The following is a 21,787-nucleotide window of genomic DNA, read 5'->3' as shown; positions in this document are numbered from 1 at the left end:
ATGTCAGCCATTTAAATAACCAAATATACCTGGCTGCAAAGTAAATAAGTCTAGAATCATTTTGAAAGCAGTCAGACGTTAACATTGTAAGCATATAAAATGCATCTAAACTCTTCTGGAAGTGTGCTAACGAATACAGAGTATGAGTGAAGAAACAAAGGTAGCTGCAAATACAATGGTGGAACAATGGTTGTTACAAGGAAGGTGTAATTAGCATATAGATGAAGCAAAGCATAGCAAGGACAAGAAAGGAGAAGAAGGTAATGATCACAAGGTAAGAACGTAGTAAGCATGATTAACAACAAAAACCAACAGATATGCTCTTGAGAACACAATCACCTTCACTCTCTCCATCCTGGAGCTGTTGACTTCCCATGAGTGAAGAGTGGCTCAGAACTGCATCGGACATACGAGCAGAGCTAAGAGCTTTACCAGCCATTAAACTCATACCGGCCAAATTATCCAGCTGCACCTGAAATGAAAGCTAGCTGTCAAGTCTACAGACTTAAGGAAAAAATGTGTCATATGTTAGTATAGTCTTTAAAAAAATGCCTACTCTAGCTCCCATGTTGGGCTAGAAGTTTTTCTTATCCCTTTTCTCTACACAATCTTTTGGGCAATATTGTGCATGAAATGCTACCACACAACTCCAATCTGGATATTTATTGTAGACTTTCATATGGATAACATTTATTATATGTATAAAATATTCCTTTAGATTTAACAGATATTCTGTCAAAACCCCATCTACCAACCCTAAATGTACTTACATAGGCATCATCACTAGTTTGGATTGTGTGGTGCCGTTGCAGCATCCTGGTACGAGCATGCTCACTGGGGGAGGATCTAGGAGGGTAAGGGACACCATTGTGGTCTGGAACTTCCATGACATGAGGAGGGGAAACCCTGTCCATGCAGTTCACCGAAGGTCTTGGTTCTTTGGGAAAATAAATGAAAATATTAGCACACTGCATTTGTTGAATTCCAGGCACTCAAGTGTAAATATTCACATATGACTATTAGTATATGCAGAGATTTTTCACAACAAACATTGCATCTCTCTCGCTATCTATATATGGGGGAAATTCAATAAGCCGCGATGATCTGAGGAACATTGCAGCTGTGCATTTTTAGTTACTTACGGTAAAGTATCTGCTTATTTTCCCTCACACCTCTATGGGGCGAGAGGAAAAATAAGTGGAGATTTCTGTAAAAATCTTGCTGCCACGATGCTACTCAGAACATCGCGGCTAATTGAATATATATATATATATATATATATATATATATATATATATATATATATATTTATTTTTTTTTTATATATATGTACACATACACACACACACAGGCTTAATGAGCTTTTCAGAAGTGATATTGGAGTAAACCTGCAATCATAAGAGAACTGTCCCTGAGCACAACAGACTTCCAGCCATTAAGTCTTTTCTTTTGAAGAACACACACACAGTGGTCCTTTCTCAGACTAGAACAGTGGTTCCCAAACTTTTGCTGTTTTAGAAGTAGTTGGGTCAAAAAATTGTAACAAGTATTTAGGACAGGACAGAAATACTTATTTAGTTGTATGCAAAAATGCCCCCTCTGCATCCAGACACTCTGCCCTCAGGCACTCTGTCCCCTCTGCATCCAGACACGCTGTCAGCCTCTCTGCCCCAGCTGTCAGCCTCTCTGCCCCAGCTGTCACGCTCCCTCTCACTCCTCTGCCGCGCGCCAGCCATAGAAAAATAAGAAAGAGCACAGAAACTTACCAATCCGTCGGGCGCCAGGACCCAGCAGCCTCCTCTCTCCCACAGCAGCTCCTTACCGACGTCGATATTCAGTGACAGCTGCGGGAGAGAGGAGTCTTCTGGGTCCTGGCGCCCGGCGGATTGGCAAGTTTCTGTGCTTTTTCTTCTTTTCAATGCTTGGGCCGCGGCACCCCAGTGACAGCGCCGCGGCACCCCTGGGAGCCGCGGCGCACAGTTTGGGAACCGCCGGACTAGAAAATGACTAACAGGTAATAATAGTATCTTGCACTAGGACGCATAGCTAATATAAATAAAATTTAAAGGTAAACTATTATATTTTTGTAAATGTCACTAGACTATTATAACATTACTAGTACAGAATTAAAGTACAACTTTGAAAATGATCTAGCAGATGTTACAAGCCTACTACCAGGAACACAGCCTGTTACTTTATGCCCACAAGGGAAAAGAAAATTCTACTTTACAGTGTACTAGGATGATTTACTAAAAGTGCAAAAGTTTAGGATGGCGAATATGAGCCCCCATTCAGGTTACAAGGAAATTTAAAACCCGTCATATTTCATATAATAATTATTGTGCACTATGTAAGTGTTCTCTGAACGCATTCTTCACTACACTGACTCCTGGGGGTAAATTAGAGATGTTGCCTATAGCAACAAAGTCAGATTCTAGCTGTTATTTTGTAGAATGTACTAAACAAATGAGAACTAGAATCTGATTGGTTGCTATAGGCAACATCTCCACTTTTTCAAACCCGCCAGAAACCCACACTTTGATAAATTTACCTCCCGAACAGTTTTCAGCTTAACCGTCTGGCAAATGCCTGCAAACAATGAAGTTCTGATGCAAGATAGCAGCTGCCTGGAAAGTATAGTGCGTAATCTTGGCTAATGCTCACACAGAGCTCACATTTATATACCGGGTGAATTTTTTTTCTTATGCTCTTTTCTGAGTGGAGCGAGCGTAGAAAAACTATATTTTTGTACACTGCCCGTGCACTAAGCAAAGCATGCGTTACCTGAAATATGATATATTATCTCTAAATTTGAGGAGGCCATGATTTACCGTATTTTACAGCTATATAGCGATTCTAAAACTTTAAGCTCTATTCATTATCTTAAACAGTACTGTTCATCATACATACATACATACATACATACAGGGCAAAACTAAACCAATCTGTAAACAAATTGATCACCTGGATCACTCATCCTCTTAGTACTTTAGTTCCCAAATATATCTGCCCACTAAGTGATTCAGCCGTCATCCCCTGCGTAACCATACTGACAGCCAGTAGATATTCTGCTGTGTTATGGGACAGCTGGTTCAGGCTAATAACTTGAAACACTATGCTGTCGGTCAGGAAGTATAAGGGTTAAATGTTTTGATGGGTTTTTGTGTACAAGGCTTCATGATGAGAGTTCAAGAAGCAGACTGATAAAAAGCTATTAAGATAAAAAGACCAGCAGGAGAAATGCAGTAAACTCATTCACATCAGGTCTACTTGTAAGCATTTTCCAATATAACCCTTCACAGACATTCTGTGTCTTCAGCATTTATTGCAGCTTTGCAAACAGTCATTTTTTCTTATAACTTACAATGGTCACTGTAAAACTTCCATGGAGAATATATCAGAGGGTAAGAGCTTATTATATCAAACACTGTTTGTCTTCTAAGACTTACCTCTGCTGGTTGGCTTGGTCCGGCTATAAGAGGTCTGCGGCTGATACTGCTGCGTACCCAACTCTTGCTCTCTTAGTGTCCCTAGAAGAGATTCTGTATCACCATGTCCAGTCTCCTGCTGGGGTTTGCTTAAACTTCTGAGAGTCTCTCCCTCACCCATCCTGTGTCCCTCCCCAGAACAGTCCTCCTCCATGCTCTCCGAGTGCAGCATAGACGGGTGGAATCTGGGTGGTGGGGGAGCAGTTGTTGCTTGATGCATACATTCTTGTGCTCGAATCTGAAGGAGATGGTGGTAGGGTTCAGGGGGGCTCTGGTAGGAAAGGTTACCTGCATCTCCTTGATTCAGGTGCTGGTTGAGCAGTTCATTCAGTTCCTGCTGCTGTTGCTGGTGCTGTTTAATAAGCTGCATGAAGTCAGCAGGGGGCAAGCGTGCATCCGCATGGCCAGTCAGAGAGTGCCGTGGAGAGAGCAGGCCCTGAAGCATGTGTGGCAATTGCTGGTGATGCCTGGTATATGTGCTAGGAGTAGGTGAAAGCAAGGCCTGTTGCAGCACTGATGTTGGGTAATTCTGTTGGGGGGTTGCAGAGAATGCAGGGTACTGCTCTACTTGAGGAACTTTCAAAGCTTGAGGATAACCAGTGGCACCAGGTGGGTTGTATCCCGTACTTCCTTGGGTTGGGTTGTAGCCTGTGGGGGTAGGCCGTGTCTGATCAGAAAACACATGAGGGTGTAGGTGGGTCTGGTCATAGTTCGTGGAGGGAGAGAAGCGTCCCACATTCAGGCTGAAATACATAAAGGAGTCACATGACTACATCAGTAGTATTGTAAAGGATAACAGCTACTCAAAAGTAAAAGTCACCCTTTTCTTCCAACTAAAACCCCTCAATTTGCAGGATGTTTTACAAAATGTGCTTATTAACAAAAATTATACTGTATTCTGGAGGGTAATACACATACATTTACAAGTTTGCAGGAGGGAATCGATGTAGTCATCACTCTTAATTATAATGGAAGTTCACTCAATTCCTTAAATTAAGCACTTACTGGAATATGTTACTGAAGGAACATTAGACCAGCAGTCTCTCACAGTAACAGTACAACGTCTTTTTAATTTGGCCTTAAAACCTCCAACCAGCAGTTCAAATGATGATTTACGTTAATCTCCCAAGAAAACATTGCTTGACTTATGTAGAAGCCCAACATTTATATCCAACTACTCAATGTATTAAAAAGTTGCAGTGCTTTAAAATGTCAACAAGAGAACTGTGTTCTGCACAAGCTGCTTATACAAGATGTAGGAAATGGCAAGATCAAAACTATTGAGATCTTAAACAAATAATATACACTCAAAGTCACATTAGATTCTCTGTACCATGGACAGCTACTTTCTCCACTGCCCTAAGCCAACCACCCCCGTCTCCCCTCTGTTACCTGTGCACCTCAGCACTGTCAGCACTCAGTTGCTTGGACAGTGGTCGGTGGGTATAACTGCCCAATGAAGCCATAAGTGATGCCCGCTGTTGCATCTGTATGTGATTGGCACAAGGATTGACTGGAATACCCCTCGCAGCTCCTGACATGTCGGATGGCTCTTGCACCTGGATGGTGACATGCTGCGATGACTGCTGCTGGTTCTGCTGCTGCTGTATGCTCATGCGTGGCAGTGTGATGCTAGGAGGAGGGGAGCCACTGCTAGAAGGCTGGTAAATAGCACTGTGACCTGGCATCCCCTGATACTGAGTGGAAGTAGGGGCTCCTGGAAAAGCAAAAAAACAATAATAAATATAAAAGAGTGCAGTAAGTATATCAGGTGGTGTATTGGTCATGACAGAATCATACCATGTGTCTGGAGCATGGCACTGGAGGATGGGGGTGGACTATTGTTTGGCTGTCTGAAAAGGTGGTTGCTGGCTGGATTTGGAGGGGGACTGGAAGGCTGAATTCGCAATCTGAAAGAGGTCAAAAACAGGTGTGGTCAGACAGAATGTAAGAAAATATTTCTGTAGTTTACTTAATTGGCAAACACAAGAACTTGTTTGTATCAGCTTCAGTTACTCACACATTGGGACAAACTACTAGATACAAATGCAGTAATAATGACAACCTGGGCATAATAAAAAGTTCTTACAGCAACAGCAAAAGTCATGTGTACCGAAAGCAGGGAATATTCCTAACATATATGGATAGTCACAAGACTATAAAACGTCATGAACTATGACTTCATGATAAAGGTAACAATACAGAATATAAAAATAGCCATTGCTTCTGTCTTCACTAGCACAATCCACATTCTCTACACAATAATGTTACTATGGGCAAACTTAACAGGGTTTTCAGCCACCACCGCTGGGAAAACACAAACTCTGTTTTTAACTAAACTGACCTTATTACCGGTTTTAGAAACAAAAAGTGAAGAATCAAATTCAATAATTTATGTCGAGAAACATGAGACATGGCATGACTTGGGGTTGTCTCATACAGATTTTAGAATGCTCTAGTACTGACATAATACCACATCACATGACACTCCCACTGAATTATTTGAAAGTTTTCAAATACTTTGATGTACAATGAAATTAAATGAAATGACAATAAAAAAAATAAAAAAAAAAAATAGAAAAATTGCAATGCAAGTTTGACATGTGTAAAACACAAATCTGTATCGTCTTCATTTGATACAATTTTCATTTTCACATTGGTTTACATGCATTTAACTTTTATTCGCAACACATCTAAAAGTTGAATTTAAATAGCAGTCTGTACATAGCCACATGGTTACATGGGATCACTTCAGCTGTTAATAGTTCTGAAACAGAAACACTTCTCATTCCAAATGAATACTATGGGCTCATGCAACTACTTCCACAACTCAAAGATACTATTTTCTTTGCTGAAAGAAGTGTGGAACTCTAAAAACACCTGTGTGGCACACCCTAAAGGGCCTGTAACCCAAAACTTTTTCTGTGCTTAACAAAAATACTGACACACCGCATCATCGTCTAGTTCCAAAAGTGGGAAGTAACCCCATTTCCCCAAGGACTTGACCTCTTTACCTCTGAAGTTGGTGAGTAAGCATGGCAGGCTGATTCTCACAGGCTGGTAGCATGGTCGATGATTGAAGAGGTGGTGACGGCTGTGCAGGATGAATACAGTCCTAAAGTGGAACAAAGAAGGAACCACAGTCATTTGAATGCACAATATCACAAGCTTATAACAGTTTTCAAACTGCGCTAACATTTACCTTAGGCAGTACGTTTCTATAAGCAATGGAAATACAAGATTCCGTTTGACAGTGTAGTGTTAATACACAGAGAGAAGAGTGGAAGTCATGAAACGTGAATCGCCATACATAAAACAAACCTGTGACCACACAACTGCCCATGTAATGTGGCTGGAAAAACGCTGAAGTACTGTAGTAAGACCAACAGAAAAGTATTGCATGAGAACATAATGTACCTGGATTTGATGCTGCATGATGTGCTGCTGATGCTCCTGCTGGTACATGACATGTTGCTGCTGCGTATGTTCCAGGGTTCTCTCATCCATATGTATACCATACAACTTCTGTAGGTGTTCACACTCCTGTGGAGAGAAAAATGTCATCATATGCACCACTTTCAAAACATGTCAATGGGCCTTATATATGCTGGCTGAAGAGTAACCCTTGACAAAGCTCAAAGTGTTCAAGTGTGTTTGTACATCTGCCTGCACAGTGGTTCATTAAAGCACAAAAAACAAACATTCTGGAACGCATTGTGCTTTACAAAAAAAAAAAAAATATACACGTGCATATTCAACTAGAAGAGGAGCAGAAGAAATATCTCTTGATGAATACAGGTGCAGGTAAGCTCTGCTTACACGGCACTTGCTGGATTGAGATGGACTATACACTGCAGGATACGAAGAATACATATAAAGAATATAAAGTTCCAGCAGAACACGCAGAGCAAAAAAAAAAAGTTTTTTTTCTTCTTCATTTTATTTTTCTATGAAATACATTTATCAAGATGTGCCCATAAAATGCATTTTTATAGTTGCTCTTAATTGCAAACATGTTCTAGTATATTTACGCAACAGTCATCACTATCACTTGGCACTTACACCTGAAGTTAAGCTGGTGCAAGCGATACGACAGAAAAACACATACCTTAGATGCCCAAAGCTTGAATTGGACTCATGCGTGAGCTCAAGCTTGGCATGCCCTTACTGTACATTGACTACGTGCATACAACCCAGTCCCCTCCCCGTTGCGCCTGTGAAATTGTAGCCTATCAGAAGTTTCCTTTGCGGCGCTCGAAGATGAACTGCATACACCTACATTCACTGGCGACACTTTTTGCGTATGCAGAGTGTAATTTAACACAAAGTACGGCATGTATCGACATATACGTTCCTTAATGAATCAGGCCCATAATGTGTCCAGCCCTCATATCACCACACACTACCCTGATGTGTACACAAAAGCTGCATATGCATTCCTTCTACATGACCCATAGGAAAGAGAAGTTTTCATCCAAACCTACACACGTGTACAATTTATATTCTGGTCCAACATAAACTGGATTGTTGAGTGGATTTTGTGGCAGTGATTTGCTTGTTAATAACCAGCTACACGTTTATCTTCATACATGATGGCCTGTTACCTGTTGGAGCTGTTTGATGCTGCTATTCTGGAGTCCGGTCTTCTCCAGGTGAGCTTTGAAAGCTTGGATTGTGGCAGCGCCATCAGAGAATCTGCGCACTGGGGAGAATCGCTCAGCGGGAAGATGTAGAGTGTTTGAATCTTTGTACATGGAACTGAGAAGATAAAATACAGATTATTAGTTTAAAATACGACATCGGCCTAAAATCTAAATGTTATAATTTTTTAAATATGTAAATGTTGTCCATTATTATTGTGGCTGGATCACTCATAAATAACTTATTGTAATAATATATTTAAATTATTAGCACTGTGTGCCAATTTATATAGTTGCAAATGTACTAATTCTTGACACTATTAGAAATATACTTATTTTATTATATTGGGTTATATTTCTGTATAGGAAATGCATTAATTTCTGAGGTATTGATTTGTAACTTCTGAGACAGGATGTCATGATTGGATTTGTACAACTTTTCTAAAGAAAGTCCCTCATGTTAATTAGACCTTTTCATCCCAGTGGCCAACTCATCTGTTTGGCCTGTATACACAGCAGGTGGCCGCTGCCTCTCTGTTCGTGTGACTTGTTATCCTGCATCTCAGATCCTGTCCGAATAATTCACACAGCAAGTTTTGGGATATAGCAGATTAGTGTAAATGTTGTTAACTTTGCATTGCATTTAAATCCATGTTTCATTGCATCCTGATACTAAAAATAACTCAGACGTGGTGGGGCCAGGGAGGATCAGGGGGCGGCGTTACGCCCTGCTGACGCGTGTCAGAATGTGTATAAAAAGAGCACTGGTTTGTACTGAAACGTATCATTCCTTTCTGGATGTTGCTAATACCATCAACTAGTGGCTGTAACTGTCCTTTTTTAAGGACTTCCTGAATTAATCAACATCACCGCTTAAGGAAATTGCTTTGACGCCTAATTCCTACGATCTGCAGATTAGACCTTATCCGTTTTCCGGCTGTTCTGTGTTTGGACCCAGCTTTCCAGTACCAGCGCTTTGCCCGCTACCTGCAGCGCTGGCCTGTGTGATAAGCCAGGGGGTACCATCCACAGCAACCCTGATCTGAAGGCAAGAGGTCAGGGGTACCAACCGAGGTGTACCAGCACGGGGGCACACTAGCAACGACAGTTACCCGAAAGGACGCGGTTCTGGATGCCGCTAAGGAGTCCTGTGGTGGCAGCAGCTTAAGCCCCTACTACTGAGGTTAAAGGGGGCATTTGGGATAAAGAAAGGGACGTAAGCAAGACAAGCTCAACCGGTCCCCAGCAACACAGAGTGTGGCATGGACGGTCCATCGTGTCACAATTATAAAATATGGCAACATATTAAGACCATAACTCTCCAGCAACACCACACGAGTCAGACATAAATCAATGTAAACATCAGTTATATATGCTCAAAATATAAACATTTGTTTTGGGGCTTATGAAGAGATAATCTACAAAATATATAGATGTCCTAAATCCTTCACTCCCAGGTGACATACACTGCTGTATGTGGGAAAGACGACTGCTGAGTGTAAGAACAAAAGTCACACTAGGATAAGCAAGAGCAAACTACACCAACAATTTTATCTTTTTGGGCATTATTTACTTAGACCTAACACTAAAGATAACATTGATTACTACGAATGGGAAATAGGAGTTGCTAAAATCCCAATAAATATACACTACACTTTCTGGAGTGAAACTGACATACCACAATACTACCTAGGTTAGTTTTGCCAGTGAATAGGCACCTATTGTATGAAATGTTTACATGCTTCTAGAATTAGGCTAGGTACACAATGGAGGTTTTTCAGCCGATTATCGGGCCATGGCAGTGCCGGTTATCGGGGAGGCTGGAGGAGCGACAGCGGTCCGTGAGACCGCTTGTTCACTCCTCAATCAGGCACCTCTAGACTCTCCAAATGTATACCAGTGAGCGCCGCTAGCGCTCATCTGGCAAACGGATGCCTGCGCTGCTGAAGCTGTGAGTGTGTTCTCTGTAGTAGAACACACTCCAGCGCTGCCACTGCTGAAGGAAAAAACCCTAAAAAAAAGGAAATAAAATAAAGTAAATCTATAAAATTTACCTAAGTACTAAAACACTGCCCCAACTCCAGGGCACCTAAAAAAACTGGACAGGAAGAGGCAGGGGGATTGTAGAGGGGAGGGGTTTGCCAGCAGTACTAAAATTAACTAGTTAGGTGCCAACTCCCAAGCTCCCCTCCACCACCCATGGTAAAGCAGTGTCCCCCAGACCGGATGAAAGAGAAATCCCAATAAATATACACTACACTTTCTGGAGTGAAACGGACATACCACAATACTACCTAGGTTAGCTTTGCCAGTGAATAGGCACCTATTGTATGAAATGTTTACATGCTTCTAGAATTAGGCTAGGTACACAAAGGAGGTTTTTCAGCCGATTATCGGGCCAATCACCGGATAAACGACCACTCAGCCACATTAACAACAATAATAATTTAATAATCTCCTTCCAATCACATTCCAATCATGTAGTGTGTATGCATTCACGATCCCCATAGAATTTACAGAGCCATGGTCTTTTCAGCCGCTGCCGAAAATGAACATGCCCTGGTGACTAAATGTAGAGAGTGCTGTAGATGGAATAATTTGTTTGTTCATTCTGAGACTAAAAATTTTGTTTCAGAAACGAAATATAACAAGGCAGTTTTAATCATTGTGACAGGAATGAATGAGTGAGTGACTTGTGCTGTCAATCTCGAAACGACTAGAGGACCAGATGGAGAGCAAAGATCTGAAAGTAAATCGTCCAAGCAATCGGGCCTTCAGTCGTTCGTAAAATCGTTGTAGATAACACGTCGTTCGGAAAATTCTTCATTGTGTACCTAGCCTAAATCTGGTATACTGACATCTAACAATATGATGTGGCGCTCCTCTTTGTTCTTCCAGGAAGGAGATGATTACACAAAGTTAAGTGTCACAATGTTTAGTGGCCCTCACTAATCACAAAGCAATGATAGCAATACTGCACATATTTATTCCATAAATTAGTTAGCCAAATGTGACAGGGCGCATGGTCAGCTTGATATTTCATTCGGCTAAACGCTGTGCTTACTGCTAATTAGATAGAGATTCTCAATGTGCTACATTCCAATTATTCCCTGCTGAACATCTAAGTAATTTCAACTGATCTTTTCTAAGCAAGTGCGCACTGTACACCAGAGACCTCTTAAGCACATGGGTTCATACGGCCATTTCAGCAAAGCTTTCACCTACAGAGCTGTGTACACACTACACGGTTCGCAGACGATTACTGGGTCAATCACCCGATAGACGACTGTTCGGCCTGATATCGCATTAGTATGTACACTGCAACGATGAATGATTCATTCGAAAGCACATTGTATCATTTGATTTTTTAAACCCGACTAAAAATCTCGTGGAAAGATGTCGCTCCAATTTTGAAGCACTCACGATCAGGATCTCTATAGAGTTTACAGAGTCATGATCTATTCAGCCGATGGTTATGACAGAAGGTTATGGCACAGATCTGAAGGCAAATCGTGTAAAACGTGTATAGTGTGTACTGAATCGGCATACTGATTGGGACTCTTTTAATCAGTCATTGGTAAAATCATTATACATAACAAATAGGGATAACATTTTTGTAGTGTGTATCCAGTCTAATTCAGCTACAAAAGTAGGTGATCAAACTGTATGTGAGACAGCCGTTTGGCACATATGCCAGTCAGCTGGCATCAATTTGATATGGTCGTGCAGTTGGATGAGCAGCACAGAGGACGACAGCAGTTATCTCATGACCCCATTTCCTAACATGCCTGATAAAAATCTGCTCAATATCAATGTTATTATTAATGGGCTTCTTTTGGGGCCACACACGCTGCAATATTTATTCTTTTGCAGCTGTGTGTATCTTGTTGTCAAAGTTACATTTTGTAGAATATTTGCAATCTGACACTTTTCTTTGAGCCTTAAAGTTTGCATTGATTTCAAGCTTCTAACATACATACGCCTTTTACTTCCACACATAAGAAGTGTGGAAAATAGTAGAAAAAGTGCTTCTTAATGACAAAGCTCAACAGTACAATGGATTATAAATGCCCCACAACTTGTACCTATCAAAATATCACTAGTTTTCCTATCTATCCTATCTACAAACACTACTTACCTTGTATTAATGTGCCACCAAACACTGCAAGTACCTAACTGAGGGGATGTCATCCACTAAACGATATCATCGCCTCCCCGAATGTGTTTTCTGAGTACAGTGTATCTATCTTTCGTAAGGTGTTGATATTTAAACTGGGAATAGGGGTCATAATCTGTAATATTTCTCTGCCCATTTAGTTCTCATTCATAACTCTTCTTATTTCACCAGATGACGTTTTGAATATTTTTGTTATGTGCCGATTAAACCAAAAGCAACTATATTTGAAACAGTATTCCAGCCATTTCATAAACAGGACTACACAGGTGACAAGGGGGCATACAGTGCACCAAAAAAGAACAAAAAAAGTTGCTAGGCTGCCAAATTCCCTGCCCCCGTATAAAATCTTATTTTCTCTGGCATATAATTGGGTGACCCAGAAACATCCCCAAGTTACCCTTACAGGTGGGTCTTACACATTAAACCTATACAATTTTGTAAATGTGTCAAGTGAGAACCAAGTGACAGCCAGACAAAGCTGCTCAGACGAGGCCCCATACCGTATCTCAAAGAAGCCCCATCAACCTGGTGGAGTGATCCTTGAGAATTTCAGGAAAAAGGTAGCCCTACTCCCTTGTAAGTCTGATGAACTACAAACAATCAACTTCGCATACATATCTTGGATGCTGGCCAACCTTTATTATGGATTCATACAGGGTCAAAAGACTTTCTGTCTTGCAAATATCTCTAGTCCTTTGAACACAGATCCTTGAAACCCTGACCACATCCAGATATTGAAGAGAGCACTCCCTCTGGAGACCTACTGTGAACCAAGGCCAGAATCACTATATCTTTGTTAAGGCGAAATCTAGAAACCAATTTAGGCTGAAAGAAAGGCCTGGTCCGAAGGAGCACACTATCCTCCTGTAAAAGAAACGAGAGACTTGCACAATAAAACTGCCAGCTTTGAAACACTTCTTGCAGTTGAAATTGCTAAAAGGAAAACAGTCTTTCAGGTCAGGAATTTTATTTCTATTTCATTCAAGGATTCAAATGGTGACTACTGCAAAGCATATAACACCGAAATTAGATTGAGTATTGCCACAGGAAAAACCTAAGGAGGGTGTATACGCAGTGCACCCTATAAAAATGTCTTCACATCTGGCAATAAAGCCAATCTTTATTTAAAAAAAAAAAAAAAAAGAGCAGACAATTGAACCTTTAGGCGACTAAGGTTCAATACATAATTAGCCTGGATGCTCAAAATAATAATAATAATATAAAAAAATAAAAGGTAGGAAACCCCCTTCCTCTTGCACCAAGCAATACAATGCCTCCTCACTGTGTGGTAATTTTTGGTTGAAACTGGTTTCCTCACCCCGAGCATAGTTTGGATCAAACTATCTGGCAAACCCGTTGCTCTCAGAATCATGACTTCAGCAACCATACCATTAAAGCTAGACGCTGTAAATCTTGGTTCAGAAACGGCCCTTCACTTAAAAAGTCTGGCCTGAGTGGAAAGACTGACCCCTTGACATGGTGACTATATCTGGGTACCAGATTCATCGTGGCCAATCTGGAGACACCAGAATAACCTTCTCTTTTTACTTCAAGACTTCCCGGAAGTATTTCCACAAGGGGAGAAGAATGCGTCGAACTGCCAAGGGACTGACATGGTGTCTACTAAAATTGTCTTTCAGTCTCTTGCCCTTGAACAAAAAGGAGTCACCATGTGGTTGAACCGCAGCACCATCATATCAACATCCGGCTGACTCCACCTGTTCACAATCTGCTGAAAGACCTCTGGGTGAAGGGACTATTCCCCTGGGTGAACACACTGTCTGCTCATAAAATCACACTCCAGTTGACTACCCTGGAATGAAGACTGCAATAATGGCCTGAAAATTCTGTTCCACCCAACGGAAAATCTTGCTGGTCTCTCGCATGGCGGGATGACTTCTTGTCCCTCCTTGGTGGTTGAGGTACTTACAGGTCACCCACTCAAATATTCTCTGCCGAGTAGAGTGCAGAACACCGATTGCAATTCCAATACGTTTAATAGGAGCTTTGACTTCTCCGGAATTCAAAGACCCCAAAAGCAGGCCTGAAGAATAACATCCCCCAACCCCAAAGGTTGGCATCCATAGTCACCAAAGTACACCCCCAAATAGCGAAAAGGTGACATTTGCTGAGGGTCTCCCTCCTCAGTCACCAAAAGAGTGACGCACCTTTTGGGAAAGGGGCATCACCTGGCTGGATAGACAAAGGTGGAATTTGCTCCACTTGGAGAAGAGTTTCTAATTAGAACTCTCTCACATGAAACTGGGTAAATGGGACCTCCTCCAAAGTTGAAACCATCTTGCACATTACGCTCATGCAGAAATGTACAGAGGTCTGTGAGCCAACACAGACTTTACCATACTCTGTAAAGATAGAATTTTGTCAACTGGAAAAAAAACATCCTCTGTCTGTGTCATAATAAAGACCCCAAAAGATCATTCACTGTGATGGTGTCAATTTGGATTGCTTGAGATTGAGAATCCACCCATGGGATTCTACAGTCTGAGCAGTCTCCTGCACTTGGGCCTGAAATACAACTGGTGTTTCTGTTTTTATCAACGGATTGTTCAAATGGGGCAGTGTTTCTCAAACTCAGTCCTCAGTACCCCTAACGGTGCATGTTTTCCAGGTGACAAGGGAAATAATTAGTACCACCTGTGGATCTCTTACAATATGTCAGTTAGTAATGAATACAACTGTGCTAAAGCAAGGAGATATGGAAAAGATGCACTGTTAGGGGTAATGAAGACCAGTTTTAAGAAACACTGAAATAGGGAATGATTTTTATTCCCCTGGAGTTAAGCAGACACCATGACCACCAAGATTTTGGTGAAAACTCTTGGGGATGTGGCCAGACAAAAGAGAAGAGCTCGAAATTGGTAGTGATGGTACTAAACAGCAAACCTGAGCAGAAAAGGACATCCTTCCCAGATAGGAATGTGTAGTTAAGCGTAGTTGGAATCCAAGGACACCATATTCTCATTATATTTCATGCTGTTCACTACTGTTTTCAGGGACTCCCATCTTGAATATATCCACATGCAGCTGGGTGTTTAGGGTTTACAGACTCAAAATGGGCCTAAAAGAACAGGCAGGTTTTGAACCAGAAATAGGTTTGCGCAGAATCCCAAACCTTTTTGGGGATTCAAACCGGAACAACCACTCCTGAAGAAATCAAAACTTGAATGATCTCTTGCATTGTCTATGGGAAGCACCATGGTGAAGAATGTTCTGGATGGGGATCTGAGGAGATCTAGAATGTATCCTTGAGCAACAATCACTCCGTTCACCCAGGCATCTGTAGTGAACTTTACCCACTGGTCCCAGAAGAGGAGTAAATAGGCTCCCACCACAGACTATTTTCTGTGGGCAGAACGTCCGTCATGCTAAAGGCTAGTCAGAGAAGCTGGCAGCTGCATATCTAGCAGCCCAAGCCTGTTTCACCCTATGCAAACTTCCCTAGGTGCAAAGTCTTGCCCTCTTGCTTAGTGACACCTAGATTTCCTTTCAAGAACCTCCCCTGAAAAATGAAACAACTGAAACCTGGAAGCTCTCGTTTTTGGAGCATTAACAGGAAGAAAAGCACTGCTTCCCCCCTGAGGTCTGGCTGATTTTATCTAGCTCAGGCCTACATATTACACATCAAGTTAATGGAAGAGAGTCTAGAGTTGGTTGAAACTCTAGATCAGCTTCCTAGGTCTTAAGCCAGAGAGTGCGACGAGCATCTAGAGCAACTGTTCATCAAATACTCTGTAGCTCCTTGCATCTGTTTCACCAATGGCAACATCCAGACCCCAGTCTACCAGCTTTCAGGCCTTCTGCAAGCTGTTCCAACCACCTCTTCACAGCCTTGTTAACCCACTAAGAGGCTAAAATGGGTCGCAAAGACGCCCTTGCAGACACAAAAATGGATTTAAGAGTGCTCTCAACCTTACAGTCAGCAACGTTCTTGACATTCGTCGCATTGAGAATTGGAAGTGTGGTTGTTTTGGACAAGCTCGCTACAGAAGCATTCACCTTAGGAGGCACTTCCCATTTAATTGTATCCGCTACAGGAAGAGGAAAACAATTTTGCAGCTTACAGGACACCTGGAACTTAGCGAGTCTAGTATGGTCCACGCATTGCAAGACTTCTTGCCTCCATGGAACCCATTAGCTGCTTGCTAGGGGCACATGTCCACAAGGATCTCCCCCAGAACCTGAATGAATCTGGAAAAGACTCCTCACGAGAATGGGTCAGCTGAGCAATCACAGCAAACACACTACTAAGGATTTAGCCGAGGCTGGTTCTACCATATCAGCACCAGAGCCTACTGGCTTACAAGGAACCTGACCCTGGGCATAACACATCAGTGCCTGACTGTCCCAGAAGTAATTTAGCAACACATTTACAACATGTAAAAATCCTTACAGATGCCACATTCACAGCCTTTGCACTGGAAGAACTCCCCTTGTCAGAAAAAGCAGAAGAGAGAGAAAAAAGGACACAAACAAAAAGAAAGTGGATGTCTGTTAAACGGAGTTAAAATTTAATGACAGATCACTGCCAAGTATTACTCACAACACCAGTGGCACAGAAGGGGAGAGCAGGGCTTGAAAATGCCTGCTGCTTCTGGCGTGCTTCGATCGCAGTGAAAGAGCATGCCAAGGAGGAAGGCCTAAGGATGCACCTTATGAAGGAAAAAAAAACCTTGCAGTACTGAAGGAAGGTCCCTGCAACCAAACCAGTGCCTAGCAAGGGCATTACTGTCATGGTACCTGGTTCTAGGGAAAATGATGACTGATTTGGCTTTTATTAAAATCTCCCTTCCAGCACTACTATACTGAGTTTTTACCTACCTTAAACCGCTCTCCGATGTGTGGTGGTGCAGCGACTGCCTTCCTGCGAAGGCAGTGACTAGTTCCCCTAGAGCCATCCAACAATGGGAGCGGGGAGGCGGCACCTGCTCCTCGGCTCCCCACTTTAGAATCGTACAGCCATCCGCGCTGTGCGCCGTCATTTCAAAGCAATGTGGCTGGGTTCAATTAACAGCCATCTATATGGCTGAAATATTAAAAAATAAAATAAAGAAAAGCAGCTCTTAACATGGCCCCACTGAAAGGCACTTTAAAAACCTGAATTGTGCTCTGGCAGATGCGGGGTACAAAGGAGGGGGGGGCTCTGGATTTAATGCCTAGATTTAAATTGCTCTCGCTTCTCGCTGCACCAAATACCCAAATGTCCAGGGGTCACCCAACTGGATTAAACAGAAAATTATTTAATCTTCTTGCATCAGGATATGAGCCGCATACTCTGTGCTGCTAAAGAAATCGGACTAGTGAACAAGTCAATGGGAGACGTTTATGAAAACTGGGGCAAAAGATATAGGAATCAGGTAGAAACCAGATTCTGTCATTTTCCTGGTGTAGATTAGAAAACAAAACCACCTGATTGTTTCCTGTGTACAACACCACCTTACTTATTTGCACAAGCTTTCATAAATGCTCACCTGATACTCACTGCTGCTGGGTGCTGATTTAGCTAGATTTCTATAATCTCACTCACTTCAGAACTGCTGACAAAAGGAAATGCATGAGATGTAGAATTATAAAAATGTGCCATCCTCCAAGTCTAGTTCACTTTTGAAAATGGACTGTCCTTCTTACAAGTAATGGTGTCTTCAGATATAAAATTAGTAGATGGCATTTTTAAGGTGATAGCAACCAGATTATCTCCCCGATTCTAAGTAAAATGTTTTTCTTAACCAACTTGGGATACGACTAACCAGGATACACAAAGTTCTCCATACCTTCTGTGAGATATATAGATTATATACGCACAAATATATGCAAAGATATGTATACACACCAAGCACACTTTTTACCCATGGTATAGCATCAAATCATAGAATAGGGCTCATTTACAATCATTACATTTAGGCACATATTCCACACTGAATCACAACCACCAGCCAGGCTGTTCAGTGCAAATTAAACATTGACAACTATTTACTGAAAATTTTTCAAATCAATGCAACATTTGCAAAGGAGCCCTAATGTGTCAGTAAAAACGAGTGGTTGTCCGTATTTTAACAAAACTGCAAGCTAAAAACAGATTTTTTTTTTCCATGGGTTAGCAACCCTGGACATTGTACATGTCTTTCCAGCTTTCAATAGAATAAATACGTTGCGGAGAGTTTACACATACAAAACAGAGATGTAATATTACACACCCAAGAATTTTACAAGGTCAGAGAACAGCTGACCTCTTTGGGAAAACACAACACCCCCCTTCTATTTGCTCCAGCGTGGCAATCAGTGGGTGTTGTACAAAGTTTGCAAACTCACGTATGCATTCACTGGTCAAAGGTTGAGAGGGCACCTTTGGATAGATTCCCAGGAAAACACAGGACTTTTTGTTCTCCAATCGTTGAAAAGGCCATAAAGATTATTAACTACATATACAAGGCGCAAGAGAAAGGAAAAAAAAAGTACTATTATTATCCTTTATATAGTGCCAACAATATGTGCAGCACTTTACAGAGAATATTTATTCATTCACATTCTTCACAGAATGGAACTTGCAGTCTAATCATCTACTATATACACATTAGGTTTAATTTAGACAGAAGCCAATTAGACAATATCTTCTTGGACAAAACCACAGCACCCAGAGGAACCACATGTAAACACAGGGAGAACATATAAACTTCACACAGTCCGTGCCCTAGAAGTAATAACACCCGTGCGCTGTGAAGAAACAATACTAGCCACTGTGCCACTCATCTCAGGATCTCTACATCTAATGTGCAAGAAATGATGCTCATATATTGGTTTTGCGATCAACGACCATGTGCCCGCTTTACCAGAAAACACTGTATAGCAGGTTCTAGGTACTCACCGATGCTGGTCTGGACCAAGGTGTGGAGGCCACACTCTGTTTCGAAAGGCTTGCTGCTGGCCCAGCTGACGCTGTAGGTCTGGAGGAATCTCTGCTGTAGGACTGGTCATTGCCAATGTATGTCTTTTGGTGCGGTTGGCAAGATACCTGCAATTGTGATACTGATAAAAGAGGACATCCCAGGAGAACAACATTTCTTTAAAACAGAGCCCACATTTCTTTTCCTTCCACATAAAAGCACAATATTAATGTGAACACACGTTACATTTCATGAAAAGTTACATGCTTTGTGGCGAAATTATTATTAAGAGATAATGTCACATTCAATGTGCAACATTTTGCAAATAGAACCCCTATCAGATATATCCAAACTTTTGTTAGATACACTCCCCGGTGCATCTCATGAGTACTTTATGAATCAGATTTCAGGGGGGCTGTGAATATGCACTTCTATGTTCAATGACATCGAATTTGTGATGCACTGGTGGAATCTGAACAAAAAATGATTACATATGCCAGTGGAGACACTAATCTGTAGTGTACGTGTTAGACAAAAGAAGAAAAGCAAGTCACCTAGTAATACTAAATAGCAAACAAAGGTGCCACCTGCAGGTACACTAAGAAATTGCACACAAAATGCACTGGCCATATGCATGCTTGCAACACAGCTTCAAAGGAAGGTCAGCTTTCACATCAGTCACACAGGTGACTTCACTGCTGGCACAATCATTTATCCCTATATCACATAAAACTTGCAGCAAGTCAAGCTGATGACTGGCGTCTCTACCACTGTACTTTATGGATTACAAGGGATTAATCCCACACGCAATTGTTTTCCTGTAGTGCCAGCCATGCTGCTGATGTTACAAAAAAGGAAAGAAAAATTTATGGTGTTGTACACCTCAAACAGTACTATGGTCCCCGTGTATACTACAAGAAGAGAAATGTAAGTCTGCCAGATATAGTGATATGTTCTGTGATGACTGTGCCCCAGCACCTATTTCCCGGGTGCTCTACTCTACTGTTTCTACTTGACCCCGGCTCATGGAGTCCAGCAGAGCCCTATTATAATACAATAAACCGTTGTTTCTCCTATTAGAAGAGGCAATATGTGAGCACTACAGCCAGCAGTGTATGTTAAGACCACTGATCACCAGTCTGACCAGTCCTGGCAGGTGTGGGCAATAAACTCCAACATTTTTCAATAGTATTGCAAAGTATTATAGTGTCCCCACCCGGCTGGCAAATTTTTCTAGGGAGAATACTGGATGATGTGATACCAAGGGTCATCATGTGCTGAAAGGGACTGATATTTTACCTCTGCACAGCCTCTTGATCCGGCTCTCCATCTGAACTCTCCTCATCTACTGGTGTAACCGCAGGTACCGCCTGTGGTAGGGGGACCAAAAATCAAAATTTAAATTAAAAGGAACTTTCATTAAATAAACAATAACACTATGCATAGAATCTAGATGTGGTGCACAGAGCATACTTAATATAATGACATTATTATGAGTCACCAATTTGTCGCCATCTGGCAGTACAAGGAAATGCCAAGATGATCATACATCCTTGGTCACACGGCCAAAATAAAATACATCTTATGCACCGGCAAGTAAGAACATATTTCAGGCTTGATTCTCAGTCATCCTCGCATGTCAGTACAAATACCTGCTCTATATTCACATGTTCCCCACACAACAGCTCTGACCCTCTCCTGCCCTGACAAGTTAGCCATCGTGCACTCACAGTCGTCATTGTGACCAGCGGGGAAGGTCCACGTGGTCTCTTCAAGAGCTGTTGTGCATGTAACTGGATATTGGCCCCTCCATCAGATGCTCTGCGTCCAAGTGGCCCCATGCCATTAAGAAGCTGAAGCGTGGGAGGCTGCAAGAGAGACTGTTCCTAAAAAAAAAAAGAAAAGAAAAGATAATAATAATAATAGATTTGCAACTAGTGTGCTCTTTGTAAAATAAATGAAGAAATGTAGTACATATTTTAACTCTGCTTTTAAAATTCATTTCTGGATGTGTAAAGCTGAAATAGATTATAACGAAGATGTCAGCATTGCAATTTTTGTGGTCTCAAAAAGTTTAAGGGAACAAATAGGTGGCAGCTCTAAAAGTCTGGTCTGCTAAGGCACAGTGATGCACTGCCGAAGAGGGAACAACTGCCCTGGGTAAATGCGTCATTAATCCAGTGGGACACACAGAATTGGCCTGCGGAAGAAGCATGCATGTAGCAGGAAACAGTGTTGAAGGAGGTGCCACATTCCTTCTAATGCCAACAACAGAGTCTCGTCAAAAACACTCCTGTGTCCCTGACAAATAAATCTGTAGGCAGTAAACCCCATTCCATGAAGCAAATCAGATAACGGTTTCATAGTGCAAATATAAAAAAGGTACCAACCATTGGTTGAAGTAAAAACCAGACACTACCTTAGGGTGAAAAGATGGCACAGTGCAAAGAGCTGTCCTATGCTCGGTGATGGTTTAGAAAGATCTGCAGGCTCAGAGACTTGGCTAGGAGAAAAACTACCTTCCAACTGATGCTCACGGGGGAACTGAACTAAGGGCCAAAAAATTAGAGCCTGGCAGACCCA

At 41.8% G+C, this 21,787-nt stretch overlaps 1 protein-coding gene across 2 annotated transcripts in view; it reads right to left on the bottom strand.

Moving 5' to 3' along the window:
* The window catches only part of SIK3 (SIK family kinase 3), a 101,470-nt gene that overhangs the window by 9,388 nt on the left and 70,295 nt on the right, over positions 1–21,787 (bottom strand). The window contains exons 13-23 of one of the 2 annotated variants that reach the window (XM_075190377.1): positions 20,857–21,090; positions 20,504–20,574; positions 19,186–19,332; positions 8,093–8,246; positions 6,906–7,031; positions 6,503–6,603; positions 5,289–5,398; positions 4,881–5,205; positions 3,450–4,231; positions 771–937; positions 340–472 (exon numbers count right to left, since the gene is read on the bottom strand). In XM_075190377.1, the coding sequence (XP_075046478.1) occupies positions 340–472; positions 771–937; positions 3,450–4,231; positions 4,881–5,205; positions 5,289–5,398; positions 6,503–6,603; positions 6,906–7,031; positions 8,093–8,246; positions 19,186–19,332; positions 20,504–20,574; positions 20,857–21,090 (2,350 nt within the window). The remainder of the gene's footprint in view (positions 1–339; positions 473–770; positions 938–3,449; positions 4,232–4,880; positions 5,206–5,288; positions 5,399–6,502; positions 6,604–6,905; positions 7,032–8,092; positions 8,247–19,185; positions 19,333–20,503; positions 20,575–20,856; positions 21,091–21,787) is intronic. The other variant, XM_075190379.1, reaches the window with a different exon arrangement.

This window comes from Mixophyes fleayi, chromosome 11 (genome assembly GCF_038048845.1).
Source record: "Mixophyes fleayi isolate aMixFle1 chromosome 11, aMixFle1.hap1, whole genome shotgun sequence".
Lineage (NCBI taxonomy): Eukaryota > Metazoa > Chordata > Amphibia > Anura > Limnodynastidae > Mixophyes > Mixophyes fleayi.
Note: the sequence above shows the minus strand (reverse complement) of the source record. Positions and strands in the feature narration are given on the sequence as shown.